We start from the raw sequence: 20,819 nt of genomic DNA, 5'->3' as shown, positions 1-20,819 counted from the left end.
AATGTTCTTACAGTGCCCCCCGCCCACCACCCCTACCCCAGCAGGGCCAACCAGAGCCAAGTGAGAGCAAGAAGCAGGTGAGATCCACAGAAGAGTGGGGGCGGATCCTGACTCCATGGGCTTAACCTGGGCTGGTCCAGTCTTGACCCCATATGCCCAGGAGCTTCCCAGCCTGGGTCTCTAGGAAGGTACTTCCCCCACCTGAGAGCACAGGGAGAAGGCAGGCCCAGAGCATCCCTGAGCATCCTCCCAAAAGATGCGCACAGGGGCTGGGGAGCTGAGGGGGCAGAAGGGCAGCTCCCAGCTGCTGCCAGCAGCCTCTTCCTCTCCAGCTGCTCCCCACCCCCCACCTCTCGGCTCCCCTACCTTCCCAACCCAGCCCAGCACCTCTCCTGTCATCGAGGCTCTCTGGTGAGACAGAGGGACTGGAAATCAGAGCCCGAGGGAAGAGGCCCTGTGGCCTGGAGACTGGCTGGTGGGTAGAGACTGTCTCTTGTGCAGTGATAAGAGATCCATGCCTTCTGCATCCGGGGCTGCTGCTTCTCCTCCATCTAGTGGACCTGCCAGAGACCCCAGGAAACACGAGGCTGGTATGCAGTGAGATGGAGAAAACCACAGGACCAGGGAAGGAGTCCTGGGCTGAAAGAGAAAGGGCTGATCCACAGCGTGGCTCCACCATCCGCTAGCTGAGTGACTAGCATTTTAATAAATCACTTACCACCCAGAACCTTCTATCAAGGTTCCACTTCTATCAAGATATTTTCACTTCTATCAAATGGGGCTAAAATATCTGCTTTCTAGGTTTCTTGTAAGGTTTGGATGAGAAGATGGATGCAGAGTCCCCTGTAAACTCTAAAGTTTATTATCCACCACCTGCCTGAGCCCAACCTTGCAGAAAGATGCTTCCCCCTCTCATGTCCTGTGTTTGTAAGGTTCTTTATACAAATCACATGCTTTTATACACTCTCCCTTGGTTCTCCCACTGAACGGAAGGAGTGGGAGCACGCAGAATGAATTAGTTGCTGAACCCAAACTGCTAAGTGCTGAGCTCTGTCCCTAGGGCAGGAGGGCAGACACGACCAGGGATGAATAATGGTGATAAATAAACACGTAGTAACACCTGGGTCACTCAAGCCTAGCACTGGGCAGGCCTTACCTCATGTAATTGTCACATATAATAGCATATACAGTAGCCACGATGGTTACTATCAGGACACCGGGGTTTATCCAAGTTAGGCGTTCGTTAACGGTCACACAGGAAATGGCAGATCTGGGCTACAAACTCAGGCCCACTCTTCCCTAGTGAATGCTTAAATTGACAGAATGGATTTAATATTCTAAGCATCACTTCCTCCTCCCAGTCTGGGAACATTCCCCAGCCCCTAGCAGGGCCCAGGCCTAAGCGATGAGGGTCACGGTTGCCGAGGGTCGGGTCCTTCACAAACAAACAGGCAGGGCCCAGCTGCCCCCACACTCACCTGCGCGGTGTCCTGGATCCAGTCCAGGAACTCTGCGACCTTGCCGTAGACCCCGGGGTGGTTGGGCTCTGCGCAGCCGCGGCCCCAGCTGACCACGCCCACCAGGCGCCAGGTACCCTCGTCCAGGCACACCAGGGGGCCCCCGCTATCCCCCTGAGGGATCCAGGCACCGGGACACAGAGAAACAGGCGGTTAGTCCTTCCTGGTGGAGTGGCGGCAGACCCCTCCCCCCCTCCCACCCCACCCCGGGGCCGGGAGCACACCCTGGATTCCAGGCGGTCCTGCTTCCAGGATGGACCCCGTCTTGCCTCGCCCCTCCTCACCCCTCAGCGCGCTGCCCACTGGCCTGGGCGCCCCTGCTCCCAGAGAGGACGTCAGCCGGCGCGCAGCCGCAGGCCCCGCCCACCCGGCCCCCGGCCCCCTGCTGCGGCACCTGGCACGCATCGGCCCTCCCGTCCAGGTAGCCGGCACACAGCATGCGGGGCGTCAGGGCCCCGCCGTACACGCACGAGCTGTTGCAGAGCTGGGTGCTGAGCAGGGGCACCACCGTGTCCTGGAGCGTGTCCGAGCTGTGGGCTGCGGGAGGCAGATGCGGAGATGGGGGGACGCAGAGCAGGGCCCGGGAAGGCAGGGCAGCAAGAGGGGGTTAGAGGCCCCGGAGACACGGAGACCCAAAGAGGGGAGCCCAGGATGGGCGCTGTGGACTCTGGGCAAGGAGGCGGGGGTCCATCAGACTTGGGGGCGGGGAGTGAAGAGGAGGAGTAGACCTCACACCTACACCCTGATGCTGAGGCCGTGGCACTCCTGGGAGGAGGTGGCGGGGAAGAAAGGGCCTGGGTTTAGGGGAAGACACCGGGCTGTTCTCCCAGAAAGACCCAGGCAGGGAGACTGGGGCCTATGGGTCTGGCCAAGGGTGATGCCGGAGGAGAAAGGGCTGGCACTGCCCTGTGGCCAAGGGAAGAGGAAGTGGGAGGTACAGGTGCCTCACCCTGGGGAAGGATGCCTCCCCCACCCCCACACCCCTCTGCACCCAGGGCCCTGGGAGCTGACTCACTGTGGCTGGGGTCAGTGTGGCCCCAGCCAGACACCCAGCACTGCGAGCCCCTCGGAAAATCCTTCTCTTTGGCCGGCAGGCACACGGCTCCCACGGTGTCTGCAGAGAGACAGTGGTCCTGGGCCCCACTCAGGCTCGGCCTCCCTGCCCCTGAGCCTGGGCGAAGGACCAGGGCTGGCACATCCTCCTCGCCCCCTTCTCAAACAGCCCTGGCTCCGGCCTCCTGTACGGCTGTGCGGGTCAGGCACTGTCCCACCTTGGGGTCACCATTCACGCAGGGGACAGCGTGGAAACTGCAGTGTGCGTTGTGCCCACCTGGGGCTGAGGGGGGATGGAAACTACTAGATGTTTCTACCTAACCTCTCCTAATGAGGACCCATTTTGGATTTTCCCCAGGGTGTTTGGACCCTCTTGGGACATGGTTTCCAAAAGTGTGTGACCTGTCCTATGGGCGGAGCCTGAACCTGATTTTACTTAGTGCGTAGACCTGCCATTAGATAAACATCGGTTCACTGGGAGAAAGTATTTCCTCTTCGGTTCTCTCTCAGCCCCTCTTCTGCCTCAAGGAGAAAGAGTGTGTCTGGTGCTACTCTGTGTCTCTCTCCATGCCTGTCCACCCCTTCCAAGCTCAGAGAGAGCAGCCTGACGCGGCGGTTCCACGGAGCACAGTGCCTAGCTGGGACTCGAGCACTGTTTTGCGTTCACTCTGTGCATTTTTGTGGTTATTATCGATATACTATAAGTCACATGGGTTCTCCAGTTAGGTAGTAATCTAAAGTTTCCCTTTAAATATGTTGATGTCAATTTAGAAGCATTAACTGTTGAACAACAGTGCAGAGAACACCCGTATACGGCAGAATTTGTGAGTGGCATATAGTAACAACTGTTGTTCAGGGAACCCAAGGCTCCAGATGGCAGTGGGAGGGAGGAGTGCTGAGTGTGTGTGCGTGTGTGTGTGTGTGGTGTGAGAGCAGGCATGCACAGGAGTAGGTGTGCATACTTATGTGAGCTTTACATTAGTGTGTGGGCATGTGAGGGCATGCACATGTGTGTATGTCAGTGAGGGCCCTTGGCACGTGTGTGTGGAAGAGCTGCCCCTCAAGGGCAGATGCTGTGGATGAGACTCCCTGGCCCAGGAACTGTTTGCCTCATGAACTTGAAGAGAGTCACTTCCCTCTCCAAATGTCAGAATCCTTATCTGTACACACCTGCCTCAGCTCCCTGTCAGGGTTGTTCTAAGGATGGAGTGAAAGAATATTTGGTAAAGTAAATCTTATTAACTGTAACATGGTGCTCGTTACTAACTGTTATCCTATTCACTACATAGTTAACTGTTGTTGACTACAAGCCGGCTGGGACCTGGCACCAGCCTGGGCACGGGGTGGAGCAGCCTGTTGGGGGATGGAGGCACTGAGAAGCTCCTCTTGGGACATGGAGACAAATCGCGACTGCAGCCCAGCTGGGAAAAGGGCCAGGACTTTGTCCCCAAAAGAGCCTGTGGAAGAGGTGGTGCAACCCCAGGTCCAGGTGATGCCGGAGCCCGCAGGGGTCACAAATGAAATGAGCATTGTAGGGGTCACAGCACAAAGGAGTCTTAGGAGCCAGCCTGGCTCCCGCCCACCGGGCGCCGCCCCGCCCACCACAGCCTCACCGGAGAAGTGGAGTGGAGTCCGGAGCTGCAGGAGGGCCACGTCGTAGTCGTGGTTCTGGGCGCTGTACAGAGGGTGGGCGATGATCCGCTCCACCACGGCCCCCTGGTGCGGCCTGACCGAGCTGTGGCTGACCAGCCCCGTGTGGACCCGCCAGCTGGACAGGCGCGACAGCCTGAAACTGCACACGGGAGCCACGCTGAGCCCGGGGGAGGAAGGGGCAGGAGACGTTGACAAAGTGACATGGCCGGTGGAGGAAGCCACCAGCGAGGCTGTAGTGGGGGCCCCTCACCAGGCTGCAAGCTCCCAGAACCCAGGCCTCTTAGAATCTCCCCAGCAGCCGGCAGGACACTGGGCATGCAGTAGGTGCTTAATAAATGCTCAGGAACTGATGGATAGAGAAGGGAGACACTATGGTCTTCAGTCATCACCACCCCCCACTCCCCTGCATAACCCCCTTCAGGTTTTACAGCAAACATGGAAGGGCCCTGTGTGATGTCATAGGTCTAAGCCAAGTCAGCCGAGCTTTCCTCAGTGCTGTCTCCCCACTTCCTAAGTGCCATCACTGGGGAGGCACTTGTGCTCTCCCAGCCTCAGGTTTCCTCACTGTGAGGTGAGGATTACACCACCTGCCTTGCCCTCCATCAAGAGAAGAGGGCCGAAGAGCTCATTCATTCCTTCCAAACAGTATTTATTAAGCACCTACTATATTCCAGGACTGTTCTAGGTCATGGGGACAAGGCAGTGGAAAAATCAAAAAGAGATTCAGTGGTAAACAAGACTCTTCCCTGCCCCCATGGAGCTTCCAGTCTAAAGGGGAAGAAAGACATGAAACAAATAATTACATGGAAAATGATTTAATTACAGTGGTGATAAACGTTAAGAAGCACAGAGTGCTGTAAGCGTGAAAGCATTTTAAAAACTTAAAAACAGAACAAATCTAAAGAACCAATATTTGTATCATGACTGCTATATAGACAGAGCTGTCCTTGGCACTGAACGGGGAGAATTTCACAAACACCACCCGGGCCCACTCGCAGCGGACATGGGAGGCAGACAGTTGGACATTGTATACAGGACATACCAACGGCCAAAGAGAAAAGGCCACGAGGGTGCTCCCCGCCCCCAGCAGCCCGCAGACTTGCCTGTGCATGCAGTGCGCCGCGGTCACCACCCAGTGCGGGGCCAGCACGGAGCCCCCGCACGTGTGCCGGAAGCCCAGGGCCACGCTGGCCTGCCAGGGCCAGCGCCCGGGAGCCGCCGCCTGCCCGCCCACTATCCGGGAAGCCAGGGGCCTGGCCCCACACTCTGCAAACAGACACGCACTGGTCAGATGGAAAGAGGGGGTGGGTGTCCGCACGGTGCTGACTGTTGGGGAGTGTGGTCCAGCGTGGATGGCCCCCCATGTAACACTCCTGGTCCTAAGTATGGGGCGGGACGTTGGAAATATTGGTTACCCATCCGCCTGCCCCATCAGGTGGTGCGCTCGCTGAGAGCAGGCGTGGTGCCTGCCTCATCTATGGAGCCCAGGACCTAAGAAAACGCCTGTCCCATAGGAGGGGTCAAATGGTGGCCTGCGGACAGACGCGTGGAGGGACAGATGAAGAGATGGCTAGTTGACCGGGCAGACGGGTAAAAGGAACCCCACAGACTGTCTCCCACGTGGCCCCTCGTTCCCCACGCTCTCAGTCTCCAGGAGCTGCTGTTCCCCTTTGGCACGCTCCAGAAGAAAGGCTGGGCGTGTCAGGCCAGGGCAGGGAGTGAGGCGAGGAGGTCATCCACCCAAACCAGTGGCTGGTGGGGGGCGGGACAGAGGCGTGGACGGGACTCTGGGCAGAACGGTGTCTGCAGGAAGGCGCCTGGCAGGCGGGTGGGCGAGGAACCCCCGCCCAGACCCAGCTGAGCCTCCCAGTGGGGCTCTCCCGCCCTCGGGGCTCGGGGGAAATGCCTTCCTCCCACCGCCACCTTCCCAGACCCAGGACAGGACTCACCAGAGCATTTGAGGGAAACGATTTGACCAGAAGCACAGCTGTCCCTGCAAAACAGAGGCAGCGCCAGCAAGAAGCTGGGCAGGGGCCCACCCAAGGCTGCGCACCCACCCGAGGGCCTGGAAGGGGGCTGCTGTTGCGGGGAGCAGAGGGCGTCTGTCTGTAGCCACAGCCACCTGCTTCCCACCCGCTCCCAAGCCCCCAGGCCCCTCCTCGCCTCCGGGACAGCAGGTGTGCCCTGCCCAGTCACCCTGGGGCACACAGGGCTTCGTGCTCCTCCAGTTCGATTTAGGCAAGAGCCAGAGTTACACGCGGAGTATTCATAGATGTGAAAATCCGGCTGTTCCCACCAGGGCCCCTGAGTAAATGTGTGCTCAGCGGATGAGTGGGTAAGCGAGTGAGTGAATGGACTCGGTCCTTCGCCCTGTGCTGCTGCCTAAGCTGACTCTACTCTCCCCCAAGCCCTTTGCCCGGCCCTGCCGACTCACAGGCCTGCTCTCCTCTCTCCCCTCCTCTTTCTTAGCATAAACCTCAACTCCTGAGAACTCCCTGGCAGTCCAGTGGTTAGGACTCCGCACATTCACTGCCGAGGGCCCAGGTTCAGTCCCTCGTTGGGGAACTAAGAACCCACAAGCCACATGGTGCGGCCAAAAATAAATAAATAAACAAACAAACAAATAAAAATATTGTTTTAAAAAAAACAAAACAAAAAACTCAACTCCTTTTGGAGCAAAGCCCTCTTCTCTTTCTTTACTAATCTCCAGCATCCCAATGCCTGGCTTCTACTAGTCTCCCAACCCCATGGCCCTTTGGCTCTTTTGGTGGAGTCCATCCCACACCTACTTCCCTTTGCCTGTTCAAGTATTTAAGACAGGGACACTACGTTTCCCTGCTGGACCCCCAGGGGACAGGAGCCATATAGGAGGGGACTGAGGAGCGGGTCAGATGGGAACAGTGGTGCGGGGGTGAGAAGGTTTTAAAGCAGGGATGGGAGGAGGCGGCTGGAAAGCTTGAGGATGCCCAGGCAGGGTGAAGAACTGCTGAGCTTGCTCCCACCCCCAGGATTTGGAGAAGCGTCCATCCCAGAGCCCTCACTTCTCTGCACAGTCTCCAGGTTTCAAGTGGTCAACTATCTCTCTTCTAAGATACCAAAATTATCCACATAAAGTGTGGCAGGGGTAAGAAGGACTAGTTTGGAGACAGTAGCCTGATTTCAAGTTGGTTTGGCTGCTTATCAGTTTTGTGACCTTGCATAAGGCCCTTTACTTCACTGAGTCTCAGTTTTCCTACCTGTAAAATGGGAATAAGTATCATTTCAAATCCTCTGACAATAACATCCAATCCTGCCATTCTTGTGAGGGGCAAATAAGATGACATATGCGAAACTTTGGTGGGCAGGGCTCCTGTGAGTTGAGTCAGTAATCTCTGATTGGGAAATATTCTTCTTTGTCGTCCTATCTTACACCCCGTGTCCTCGCCATTCGGCTGTCACGATAGGATGCTTTTTGCTGGATTGTCACCAGGAAGTGAGGGGCATCACTCAGCCCCCTGAGAAGCCCTACCTGGGCTGCCACACCTCCTCTGGGAGGCCTCCCAGTCTAGGAGAGAGCTGAGCAAACTCCCGGGAGCTGTTGAGCCTGATGTCAGACAGGTTCACTGCCTTGTGGTCGACGAGTCTTGGCAGAGGGAATAGGACGAGAGGAAATGGGCTTTAAACTGCAGCACGAGAGACAGGGGTTAAGCGTAACTGAAGTGTGCAGGAGATACTATATCAGTGCAGTGACTGAGCACAGCTTCGACAATGACCTCTTCTGGGATTTATATTTGTTAAAAAGCAAGTGTGCTCAAGGAGAGGAACAGGCTGGGGTACCATCGCACCCAGAGGCCAGGAGATGACCAAAATGACCTCTTGCCATTTCCTGAGTATTTGATGGTGACAGGCAGATAGAGGTCTCCAGTGCCCCTGCCCCACCTACCACCCTCCACCCTCCCCAGGCCCCAGGTCTGGCCCCAGTTACCTGAGATGCCCGAGGCTCTGGCAGATCTGTACCCCCAGGGCAGAGCTCCAGCCCTCGTGGCAGACCAGGAGCCAGTCTGGCCGGGCCCTCACCTGTACTTCCAGCAAGTAGTCCTCGGCATTTATTCTGAAAGATACTGGAACCACAGCATGAAGGCCACATCCCACCTGCTGTGGGATGAAGGGGTGGTATGGGCAGGACAAGCCGGACCTAGCCACCATGGGAACTAAAGAGGCCTTCATGATAGCATCTGGGTCACCCCATATCAGGCTCCCTGTTCCCCAGGGAGCCAGCCAGTTCTGAGAACAAAATAACACCTCTTTGTGCAGCTTTTTAGGTTTGTGTTTTAACCAAGTGCTTTCAAACATGCTCCATCTCTAAGTGTCACAGCAACCCTGTGGGGTGAGAGTCCCCATCCTCCCCATTCTACAGAAGGAAGTCAGGCACGGAGGTTAAGAGACCTGTCCTAGGTCACTGGACCTGCAAGTGATGGATACAGGTCTTCTGACTTCACATCTTATACAATACTAGTGATGGTTCCCGTATATTGAGCATCTGCTCTTTCTATGCTCTGTGTTAAGCTCTTTTATTTTATGCTCTTACTATGCTTACAACTTCATGCAGTAAATATTTTTATCTCCACTTCATGGAGAAGGAAATGGAAGCTCAAAGAAGTAACGTACCCAAAGGCACACACAGCTAGCCAAAGCAGGCTCCAGGCTGATCCTAACTAACCTCTGTAGCCGATTCTAACCACAGCCTTGGCAGCACCGTATCTTCTGAGGCTCAACTCTTACCTGGAGGGGAAGGGACAAGATTGGGGTGGGGGGTGAGGAGGCAGCGTGGCATGATGTCCCCAGCCCTCTGTGCGTTCTTTGCCACTGAGCCGAGACCCTTGCTGGTCACACATGGGCTCTCCCCACACACCTGGCTCCTCTTCCCCAACATTGCAGGCTCACTTTGCCCAAATGGCAAGTCGCCAGGTTTCCTGGCAGCCTGGGCCCTTGGCAGTGCCCCAGATAGAGAGCAAGACAGTCCCCTGGGAGTGCTGAAAGCCCTAAACCAGAGATCAGCTCTTCACGGCTGGACCGCGGCCCCACCCTCACAGCACGGGAGACACAGGCGGATGACAGCCAACTTGTGGCCCTTCATTTTGGTCCTCTTGCCCCCAGCCAGAAGGGAGGATCCCAGAGCTGTGCAGAGGCCCTGGGCCAGGGATGGGAGCCTCAAAACCTTGGGGGTGTGGCCCACCTGTTCTGGGAAGCGAGGGAAGCAGGGCTTCCTCACTGCTGGCCTCTGAGCAGTTCCAAGTCATCTCCTCATCCTGCAAGGTCCCGGGCACGGGCTGAGAGGCCGCTGGCCACAGATACAGCACTTCAGAGGACAAGGACAAGGAGAGAGTCACAGAGAAGAGGCTCAGGAAGAAAGAGATTCCCCTAGGAGGGGACGAGGAGCAGAACAAGAGACCTGCAGCAGAGGGAGGCAAAGGCAGCCTCCAGGGGCCTCCTCATCACCACCCTGCCTGAGGCAGGTCCCCGTCAACGTGCAGAAAAGAGGCATCAGCTCTCTCTGTCTCTGTCTCTGTCTCTGTCTCTCTCTGACTGGCGAAGATCTCTAGGAAAAGTTTGACAAGGGCCTCCCTCGATCATCCATTTCTCACTGTAGGACTAAAACATTCTTCTTTACGTAGAGCCCGGGTCCCTCCTGCTGCACCTTCACCCCATCTCCATTGCTGTCTACTCAGAGTAGTTGGGAAAGACACTCGTCCCACCTGCCTTTAGCACCCGCTCATCACCTGCTCCTCTCTCCTGGCATCCCCCAGATCCTGTTCTTTGCCCCTCCCCTTGCCACGGAAGGTCCCAGCACTGACCTAGAAGCCAGGAGCCGACGCTCGCACCAGCCAGCAGCCCCAGGGCTCCCAGCGCCGCCCAGCCGTGCCGCCATGTGCACCAGCGCCCTGCCTGAGAGACTGCGGGGGAGGACACAGGAGTGGCTGGGGCCCTGCCCCTGCCTGCCAGCCTCAATCCACCCTGAGGCACCACCCTGGGGCCAGGCAGCCTCCGAGTTGGAGTTGCAGCAGGAGTTTGCCCCGCTGCACCAGCCCGACTCCCCCGTCCCATCCTCCTGGGATGGGTGGGGGCAGAGCTCTGATCCCTGGAGCCCCAGAGCCCACGCAAGCCCCCAAATGGGAAAGAGCAAATGCAGGTCCGGGATTAATAGCGAGACAGCCTCTCACCATCAGTCATTTAAGGCTGACCTAGGAAGATCTGGGGATAAAGGATCTGGGGGATGTAGGAAGACTATCCCTTCACTGCCCCCACCCTGTCATTCCCCGATGGCCCAGTCTGGCCTACTGGGTTGCTGCTGGGCCTCGGGCATCCGCAGTGGGTCTCCTGGCTCTGCTCTGAAGATCCCGGATCCTGGACCTTCCTCTGCATGCTGAGTCTCCATGGGGGCTTGGCTGTCCAGCGTCAGGCTCTGGGGGAATAGCTGTCCGTCACTCACCAAGGAGTTAAATCACCACCCACCCCTAGTCCCCACTCTCTAACTCCAGCCGGGCCCTCATGGCCACTTGTGAGCCCTTTCTCATCTTGGGTTCTCCATGCGGTGCATGTTCCCATAGGTGCCCCTCGGGCCTCCCTGCTCTCCTGGGGCCCCAGCCCCACCCACCTTACTCTCCCACAGCCAGTGTCAGAACAGAGACCCAAGCCTAGATTGGGCCGACTCCAAAGCCCACACTCTTCACCACCCTGTCACCTTGGCTCCCGCCAGCATGGAGGGCATCTGCTGAATCCCTCAAGATCCCTCCTCAGATCCTAAGATCCCACCCCTCCTCATTCCCTCAGAGGAAGAAGTGCCCCTCCCCAGTGAACCACGCATTCATTCACCCAGGAAATAGTATTTAGCCCAAGTGGACAGGCCACGATGAGGGATACTGTAAGGAACTCAAGATAAATGAACGCGGACCTCAACCACCACCAGCTCAAAGAATCTGCACGTGAGTCCTAAAGATGTCATGTAAACAAAGCAGCACATGTTCAGTGACAGAAGAGAAGTTCAGTTCAGCTACCACTGGAATTCAAAAGGAGAGTTTGCTTCTTGTTGGGGAGATCAAGAAAGGTTTCCCGGAAGAGGCAGCTCTGAAACAGGCCCTTATAGGTGAGTAGGGTTTGAACTGACATACATAGGCATTGGGTGTTCCAAGAAAAAGATGTTGAGGAGGCAAAGGAATGGGAGTAAGAAGGCACAGAGTGGGATGAGTCAGACATTTGTCTAAAGTTCACATACCATGAGGAAGAGTAATGGAAAATAAGATCTCGGCAAAACCACTGGACCAGCAGTTCAAAGGTACATCTGCAGCCTACTATGTGAACTTGACAACTCATCCACCCTCCAAATTTCAATTTTCTCATTTATGAAATGAGTGGTAACCCTTGCTACCCGTTTGAGTAACCTCCCCACTCTAGCCTTGTCTCCATTTCTTCTCCATGCCAGAGCAGTCTTTCTGAAAGGCAAACATGAGAAAGCTAACCCCATCTTTAAAGTATCCAATGATCTTTGTAGCCTTCAGGGTAAATCCAAAGCTCCCTTGCATGGCTCACAGCATCCTCTGTGATCTCGTCCCTCTCCATCCTCACCTGGCAACACTAACTCCTCCACAGCGGAACTCGGGGGTTACTAACACACGTGCCGATTCTCAGCATCCTCACACACACTCACACCACGGATGCATGGCACCTGCTCTCCCCTCCGCACATGCTGACTCCTCTGACCCCACAAGACTCAGCTTAGGGGCTTCCCTGGTGGCGCAGTGGTTAAGAATCCACCTGCCTGGGGGGGAATGAATTGGGAGATTGAGATACCAAATTGTACACTCTAAATATATGCAGTTTATTGTCTGTTAACTGTATCTCAATAAAAGTTCTTTAAAAAAAAAAGACCCAATGCAGTCAATAAATAAATATTGAAAAAAAGTTCTCAATAAAAAAAAAAATTCTCAAAGCATCATGACCTTTGGGTTTTTTTTATTTATTGAACATAGCTGATTTAAATATTAGGTTCAGGTGTACAACATAGTGATTCAGTATACATTATACACCATAAAAAAAAAAAAAGAAGAATCCACCTGCCAGTGCAGGGGGACACGGGTTCAACTCCTGCTCCAGGAAGATTCCACATGCCTCAGAAAAGCTAAGCCCGTGCACCACAACTACTGAGCCTGAGCTCTAGAGCTCATAAGCCACAACTACTGAGCCCACATGCCACAACTACTGAAGCCCATGTGCCTAGAGCCCGTACTCCGCAACAAGAGAACCGCAATGAGAAGGCCACATACCACAACGAAGAGTAGCCCCTGCTCACCACAACTAGAGAAAAGCCCGTGTGCAGCAACGAAGACCCAATGCAACCAAATAAATAAAGGCCTCAGCTTAAATATCATTTTTCCAGGAAGCTTTCTTCAACCCGTCTAGCACCTATTGTGACCCTCTATGATGCTCATTTACTTCTCTCTCTCTCTCCTTTGTCTCTGGTCTACGCATCCCAGAGTGTAGCTCAAGGCCTAGCACAAAGTGGAAATTCAGTTAATGCACTTTGAATAAAAGGAAAGAAGGAATGGAGGAAGGGAGGGAGGGAGGAAGGAAGGAAGAAACTAAACAGATCGTGCAGCTGAAAGGGTTTTATAAAGTACAACACAAATATTAAGTATAATAATATATTAATAAGAAATATGTATAAGCTATGGATCCTTTCTTTAATGAATTTATAATCCAGAAAAGTAGAAAGAGTCCCTCAAAGTTGACGTGAGTCCCGTCTCCTCTGCAAACCACCTTCCCCTGTCAACATGGCTTGGTCTAGAGAGCATTTCAGGGCATGCTCAGCCTTTCTTCTTGTCTCAGTATCAAGGGCTCCTGACTTGAAGTTCAGCCTCTGACCAAAATGGCCTCACCTTGGGCGCTGCCCCACCTTGACACTCACCTGTCCACATCCTTGTGGTAGCCTGCAAAAATGGTGTTTAGTGGTACAGGACTTCTTGGCCCCTTTTTGAGGAGGAGTTTACGTAATGATGGTTTGCTAAGTGCCGCCTATGGGCAAAGCATCTGGTTAGGCAGATGGGGGACAAGAGAGGGAAATAAAAATCACCCCCAGGGGAAACAAAACCAGGAGGTTGGCCACACAAGGCCCCCTCTAGGGCCTCCTCTCAGGCCCCCTCTCCAGCCCCCTCTCCTCTACACCAAAGCTGCCAGAGGAGGCTCTTTCCAAGAGCCTAGAATTCCAAGGGTGGGGTCGGGATGGGGGTAGAAAGAGAGTGAGGCCAGAGCAGGGTATGGCCTTACCATATGGGTCAGAGGACCGATGCAAAACCTCAAGGTCTGCTAGGCAATGTTCTGCTCCTGTTCTTGAATCAGCATTGATTAAATAGCCCAGCCAGCTTGGTTGGAAGGTGAGGTCTCCCTAGTTCACACATGGCTCCTTCCTTTATCGTCTTCCCTGCACATACTCATACACACACACACACACACACACACACACACACACACACACACACATCCCAAAGAGACAATGAACTCTGCTCAGAAACCATGAATAGACCCCTTGTTGCAGGAAAGGGGCCAAGGGCTAGGCTGGGCTGGGCAGCCTCAGCCCCTCCCATCTGCTAACTGGTAGCTTAGAAACAAAGAAAAAGGTTACGGGGAGGAGGGGAAGCCAGCTACTGTTGCTTAGCAACCAGGTCCCTTGTGCCAAAGAGTGTGCCCCATGCATGCCGACACAATCCCCCCCTCCTGCTGACAGGGCTGTATTCAAGAGACTGATACTAGCATTTGTTGAAATGTTTCTAAGTCCTCTGGACGATATCTCATCTCTGGGTGGGTTGGCTTTTCCAGTCATCTGTGGCTGCCACCATGTTGGAATTGGTATGATGATGAGGGATCTTTGTCACCTCTCTTCTCAGAGCTACACCTGTCACCCCAAAGCCAGGGAAATGGGGCCTCTCCGCCCCACTGCCCAATGGACCTGTTCCTATAGGAAACCTCAGTGCTATTTTGCTTCAAAGCACAAGGTGGTCCAGCCGAGCTCAGGATGGACTAAACACACCTGGGAGCCATATGTCTTTAGTCAAGCAAACAGAAGAGGTCCCAGGGAAGGGAAAGACTAGTGTGGCCCCCCTTCCTCCAACTGCCCCTCATGGATGCCTCAGATGAGACGGTTAAGAATGTAGGCTTTAGAGTCAGGCCTTCATCCAGCCCCAGTTCTGTCACTTCCCTTACTGAGCCTCACCTTTAAAGTTATGATAACAGTACCTATCTCATAGAGTTGATGCTGGAATTAAATGAACTAGTGAGTATAAAACTCTTAGCTTTATATCTGGTGTCTAGCATAGACGCTAGTCAGGAAATATCAGCTGCCATCATCATCACCACTATCAGCACACAGAACTCTCCACACACAATACAATGAAGAGCCACAGTCAGTTATGAGTCATAGAAGCAGGAGGAGAACATGGTGGCTGGAGCTGAGAAGCCCTTGGCTACGTGCTGAGGTCTCCTAGGACCATATTCTTCAGCCTACAAATCTGGATACTTACTGTGTGTCAGGAACTAACCTGGGCATGCGGAATGAATAAGTCACAGGTTAGGAGCTTGCAGGCTGAGAGGAGAGGCAGGAACAGATATAAAGAACTGTGTTTTGTGAAAAGTGAAATAACAGAAGCGTGAACACAGAGGTATAAGAGAATAAAGGAATAGCTGACTCCTTTGCCCAGAGGACCCAGAGAAATCCTCACAATGGAGGAGACATTTGAGCTGAGTTTTGAGAAATGAGAAGGCAATTACATAGAAGGGCATTTCAAATATAGTACAGGGGATGTCAGTGAAAATGGCATACACCCGAAAATTGTCTCCTCCATAGCAATGAGAAAACTGGCCCAAAAAATTGTCAGAATCAACTTTTTTAGAACTCTGGAAATTAACCAAAGGCTTATAGTAATATGGGAATAGTTTATTAGAGAAAAATGACAGGCCACAGCTAACATTATACTCAACGGTGAAAAGCTGAAAATGTTTTCTCTAAGATCAGGAACAAGACAAAGATGCCCACTATCACCACTTTTATTGAACATAACATTGGAAGTCAACTCAAGAGAAATTAGGCAAGAAAAATATTAAAGGTATCCAAATTGGAAAGGAAGAAGCAAAACCATCACTATTTGCAGGTGACATGATATTATATCTAGAAAACCCTAAAGACTCCATCAAAAAGCTGTTAATATAAATGAATTCAGTAAAGTTACAAAATTTATACAAAACTGGTACAAAATTAATATACAAAAATCTGTTGTGTCTCTATACACAACACTAAAATCTGTTGTGTTTCTATAAACTATCAGATAGAAAATTAAGAAAATGATTCCATTTACAATTGCATCAAAAAGAATAAAATACCTAGGAATAAATTTAACAAAGGAGGTAAAAGATCTGTACACTGAAAACCATGACATTGATAAAAGAAATTGAAGAAGACACAAGCAAATGGAAGATATTTTGTGCTCATGGATTGGAAGGAGGAATATTGTTAAAATGTCCATACCACCCAAAGCAATCTACAGAGTTAATGCAATCCCTATCAAAATTCCAATGGCATTTTTCACAGACATAGAACAAACAATCCTAAAATTTGTACGGAACTACAAAAGACTCTTAAATAGTCAAAGCAATCTTCAGAAAGAAGAACAAAGCTGGAGCCATCACATGCCCTGATTTCAAACTATATGACAAGGCTATAGTAGTCAAAACAGTATGGCATTCGCATAAAGACAGACACACAGATCAGTGGAACAGAATAGAGAGTCCAGAAATAAACCCATCATCAACTCATTTGTGACAAAGGAGGCAAGAATATACAATGGGGAAAGGATAGTCTCTTCAATAAATATTGTTGGGAAAACTGGACAGCCACATGTAAAAGAATGAAACTGGACTCCTATCTTACACCATACACAAAACTCAACTCAAAATTGATTAAAGACATATTTAAGACCTGAAACTATAAAACTCCTAGAAGAAAACATAGCGAGTGAGCTCCTTGATATTGGTCCTGGCAATGATTTCTTGGATTTGACATCAAAACCAGAGGCAACAAAAGCAAAAATAAACAAGTGGGACTACATTAAATTAAAAGGCTCTGCACATCAAAAGAAACCATCAATAAAATGAAAAGGCAACATGTAGAATGGGGGAAAATATTTGCAAATCATATATTTGGTAAGGAATTGATGTAGAAATATAGAAAGAACTCGTCATACAACTCAGTAGCAAGAAAAAAAAGCCAAGTTTAAAATGGGCAGAGGATCTGAATAGACATTTCTCCAAAGAATACATACACATGGACGTTTTTCCAAAGAAGACAGGCAGATGGCCAACAGGTACATGAAAAGGTGTTCAACATCACTAACCATCAGGGAAATGCAAATCAAAACCACAAGATATCACCTCACACCTGTTAGAATGGCAGTCATCAAAAAGACAAGAGTTAACAAGTGTTGGCAAGGATGTGGGGAAAAGGCAATGCTTGTGCACTGTTAGCAGAAATGTAAATTGGTGTAGCCATTATGGAAAACAGTATGGAGGTTTCTCAACAAATTTAACATAGAACTACCATATGATTCAGCAGCCCCACTTTTGGGTATATATATCCAAAGGAAATGAAAACAGGATATGGAAGACATGTCTGCACTCCCATGTTCATCGCAGCATTATTCACTGTATCCAAGGTGTGGAGAAACCTGTATTCATCAATGGATGAATGGATAATGAAGCTATGGTCTATATATACAATGGAATATTATTCAGTCCTGATAAAGAAGGAAATCATACCATTTGCAACAACAGGAATGGACCTTAAGGGCATTATGCTAAGTGAAATAAGCCAGACAAAGAAAGACAAATACGGCATGGTATCACTTATATGTGGGATCTAAATAAAAAGTCAAACTCACAGAAACAGAGAGTAGAAAAGTGGTTGCCAGAGTCTGGGGGTGGGAGAAATAGGGAGAGGTTAGTGAAAGGGGACAAAGTTTCTGTTATAAGATGAATAAGGTCTGAGCATCTTATCTTGTAACTAATATAAGTTACAATATGGTGACTATAGCTTATAACAACGTAATGTATAATTGAAATTTGCTAAGACAATAGAACTTAAATGTTCTCACTAAAACATAAAAAGGTAAATATATGAAGTGATGGATGTGTTAATGAACTAGTTGGAAGATACAGATAGCAAATCATGATGTACACTTTAAATATCTTACAATTTTATTTGACAATTATACCATAATAAAACATTTTTTAAAAGAGTGATGCTAGATTAAGCTGAGTTTAGCTCTTCCTGGCCGTTCCCTCTGCCTGGCTGTCAAAGAAGTCTCTCCTCTCTCTCTCTCTGATACTCCTTCCATCCAAAATGAGCAATTCCGGGTTGCCTTGGTCATTTCCCTGATTTGGACAGAATACCCACCTCTAGAGTGAGGTAGCAGGAGCCTAGGGTTCAAAATTTAAGGAGGCACTCACCAGCAAATGGAGTGTCAGCACTTGACTACTCTAACATTGATGCCTTCTTAAATCATGTGCCTTAGTGTGCCTTATCTGAAACCAGCTAAAGCATAACCCCTCTGCATTTTCCCCCTGGTAATTCAGTTGCAGTCTCAACCTAGTCTTGGCCCTGCTCCCTGGCCTCCTCCCCACTGACACGCCCTGACTCCCCAGGATCGCCTCCATGGATGAGCCTTGAAATCCTTGATTTCTCTCCTTCTTCAGCCACTACTCTCAAAAACTACAAGGGCCTTTCACAACTGCCCTTCAGTTGAGCTCTAGCACCTCCAGACAGATAATACTGTGATCTTTTCCCTCCACCCAAATGCAAATAGCCAAGTGCAAGTTATACAGAATTCTCAGACTTATAAAGTTTTTTTTAAAGAGACTGCTGAATCTACCATCTCTCCTATCAGAGGAGAAAACTGATGCTCTGAAAGGTAAATAAGCCACCGCATATTGGAGACCATCCAAGCCCCGGACTCCTGACACCTGATCCAGGGTCTTCCCCACTCCCGTACATGCCCCTCAAGCCACGTCTTCACTGCACAGGCAGGCTTGGAGAGAAGACATTCCACCTGTGGACCACAGCTCCAGCCAGTGCCTATGGAGTTCCATCGTTGTGATCTCCCACTCGTGTCTGTCAGTGAATGACAGCTTCAGCCCTTGTTTGTGGATTTAAGCCTGCCCGTGATCTTCTCTGACCACCTCCCCTACAGATTTCAGACTTGCTTAGACAGCCTCCGAAATCATTCTCTCTTTATCCTCTGGAGAGGGAAAGGTTGGTGCTCCAAGTGGAAAACATGCGTGGCATAAGATGCAGGCTCGAGATTCTGGACCGCTCAGAACATCCCCCTTAGTCCCATCTGGCTCCCCTCTTTGGCTTCATCTATGAACAATGCATCCCCCATCCTCATCCAGTCTCCTGCATCCACGATATCCCCGGATCCCCTCAAACAGCCCCCACCTCCTTCAAGTTCAGTTTGGATCATCCCACTGAGGTTAGTTCAACCACCAGACCCCCTACTGCCATCTCACAGCCTAATGAGGCCCAAGCACATACCTTTTCCATCCAGCCCTCTGGAGAGTGGTTTCCTCAATGAAGAAATGAATGACTCCTGAGTCTAGTAAGAGGGAAGCTTTAATGAGTGAAAATTGGGAAAACGCTAGATCAATGTTTATTCCAAACATTACTGCAGTAATGAAACCCCAAGTGTCTGTTGCCATATTGCTTGCTCTGAATACAAAGAAATGGATAAACGTGTACTTAGAAGGAAAATGTGGTCTCATATGGTAATCAGCTGCTCAATCATTAGTGTATTGTCCCTGAGCACTCTCTTCTGTCTTGTTATTCTCACCGAAGTCTAGAGTAGGGGATGCCCAAGCAGGTATGGAGGGCAGCCCCTCAGAAGAGTCCTAAGAGGCCTGGAGGCGACTCTTATTTAGTCTTCCCCCCTCACTGGCCCCCTCTCTCTCCAGCAAGACCCACTGGCAAGAAGTTTGACTTTTCCTTGGCAAATATCTTGGGATCATCTTTGCCTGCTCCCAACTCCTCACCTTCCATCAGTCATTCAAATTGGTCACCTCTCAAATCTACCCTCTCTTCTAATCCCATAGCCACCCCCCGACCATCCACCAGCATCTTCCCCAGAATAACCGTAGCAGCCACCCAGTTGATCTCCTCCCTCCAGTCTATTCCATTCTAATCAGCCTGTATCTTTACTCCTTTTCAGCAAATCCAGATGCTCAAGTATCAATATGGAAGGATAGAATAAATGAAAACGGACCCTTCTTTTTCCCACCGTGCTGCCAAAGTAACATTTCCTAGAGCAAATCTAAATAGATTAAAAACCTTCCATGGCTCCCCAAGCTCCCATAATAAAAGCTTTCATTCATTTACTCATTCGTTCATTCATTCTGCAAGTGTTTGTTGATTCCTACCAAGTGCCAGGCATCATTACAGATTCTGGAGTTACATTAATGACTTCAAGGAGTTTAGAGTCTAGCTCGGTCAAACCAAAAATTAGAGTGCAGTCTCTGATGGGGAAGAACGGGGTGTGATGGGAGCACCTAGCTTGCACCCAGGGTGTCCTTAGCATGACACAGAAGGTTCTTTCCAAGTTTACCCAACATACTTTTCTAGCCTCATCTTTTTCTTTCCCTTAACCCCTTTCCCATAAGCCAGTCACTAGTCCTTCATAGACTAAACCACAGCATCTGTGTTCATGCTGTCCCCTATCCCTGAAATATACTTCCCCTTTTACTGATTAATTATTTTAGTCCATCAGTCAGCCAATACATATTTATTGGGAGTGAACTATATGTCAAGCACTGTGCAAACACAAATGATACAATGCTGAGCAAAACCAGACGCAATCCCTGCCCTGAAGAGCTTGCCGGTTAGTGGGAGGAGACACACGTGAATCAAAGGACCATAGAAGGTGCACAGTTTCTGATGATGTGCTATGAGAGATACAAGGTGCTAATGAAAGCATGTAACAGACATACGGCTGAGTCTGAAGACTTAGCAAAGACTTCTCCAAGGAAGGGGCGATTCAGCTGGATCTGGGAGGGACGAATGCTCCAAGCAAAGGCAACGGGCAAATTCCCTGTGGCAGGAGAGAGTGGGCTGCCCCCAAGGGACTGAAAAAAGCCAGAGCAGGCAAGTGAAGAACGCATGAGCTGAGCAGAGGCTGCGGCCATGGGTGACCAGATTATGCAGAGCCTTTAGAGCCAAGGTAAAGATCAGTCCTTATCCCCAGAGCAATGGCAATCATTTTTAAAAAGTAGCCCAGGGACATGATCAGCTTGCCACCATCTTTTAAGACCCAAGTTAAATGTCCCGCTACCTTCCCAACACCCCAGACAGTCCTCGCTCTGGACGGCCCCCTCTAGCAGCCCATGCACCACACGCACACGTGACAGGTAAAGGTTAATCAGCGGTAAGCGCTCAACAGCAGGGATGCTGTCCTCTTCATCTTTGTCCTCTCAGCTGCACAGAGTGTCTGGCACATGGTAAGTGCTCAGTAAAGGTTTGTTGCAGTCAGT

General features: G+C 51.0%; 1 protein-coding gene across 1 annotated transcript in view; it reads right to left on the bottom strand.

Annotated features, from left to right (window-relative positions):
- TMPRSS5 (transmembrane serine protease 5) overlaps nt 1-18,863 on the bottom strand; it is a 32,115-nt gene extending 13,252 nt beyond the window's left edge. The window contains exons 1-12 of the mRNA XM_057750769.1: nt 18,835-18,863; nt 10,542-10,665; nt 10,058-10,156; nt 9,439-9,561; nt 8,188-8,323; nt 7,732-7,845; nt 6,173-6,216; nt 5,327-5,489; nt 4,184-4,362; nt 2,533-2,631; nt 1,912-2,054; nt 1,479-1,631 (exon numbers count right to left, since the gene is read on the bottom strand). Of these exons, the coding sequence (XP_057606752.1) occupies nt 1,479-1,631; nt 1,912-2,054; nt 2,533-2,631; nt 4,184-4,362; nt 5,327-5,489; nt 6,173-6,216; nt 7,732-7,845; nt 8,188-8,323; nt 9,439-9,561; nt 10,058-10,156; nt 10,542-10,665; nt 18,835-18,843 (1,386 nt within the window). The 5' untranslated portion in view covers nt 18,844-18,863. The remainder of the gene's footprint in view (nt 1-1,478; nt 1,632-1,911; nt 2,055-2,532; nt 2,632-4,183; nt 4,363-5,326; nt 5,490-6,172; nt 6,217-7,731; nt 7,846-8,187; nt 8,324-9,438; nt 9,562-10,057; nt 10,157-10,541; nt 10,666-18,834) is intronic.
- Nucleotides 18,864-20,819: the final 1,956 nt, after the last annotated feature.

This window comes from Hippopotamus amphibius, chromosome 9, assembly GCF_030028045.1.
Source record: "Hippopotamus amphibius kiboko isolate mHipAmp2 chromosome 9, mHipAmp2.hap2, whole genome shotgun sequence".
NCBI classification, from domain to species: domain Eukaryota; kingdom Metazoa; phylum Chordata; class Mammalia; order Artiodactyla; family Hippopotamidae; genus Hippopotamus; species Hippopotamus amphibius.
Note: the sequence above shows the minus strand (reverse complement) of the source record. Positions and strands in the feature narration are given on the sequence as shown.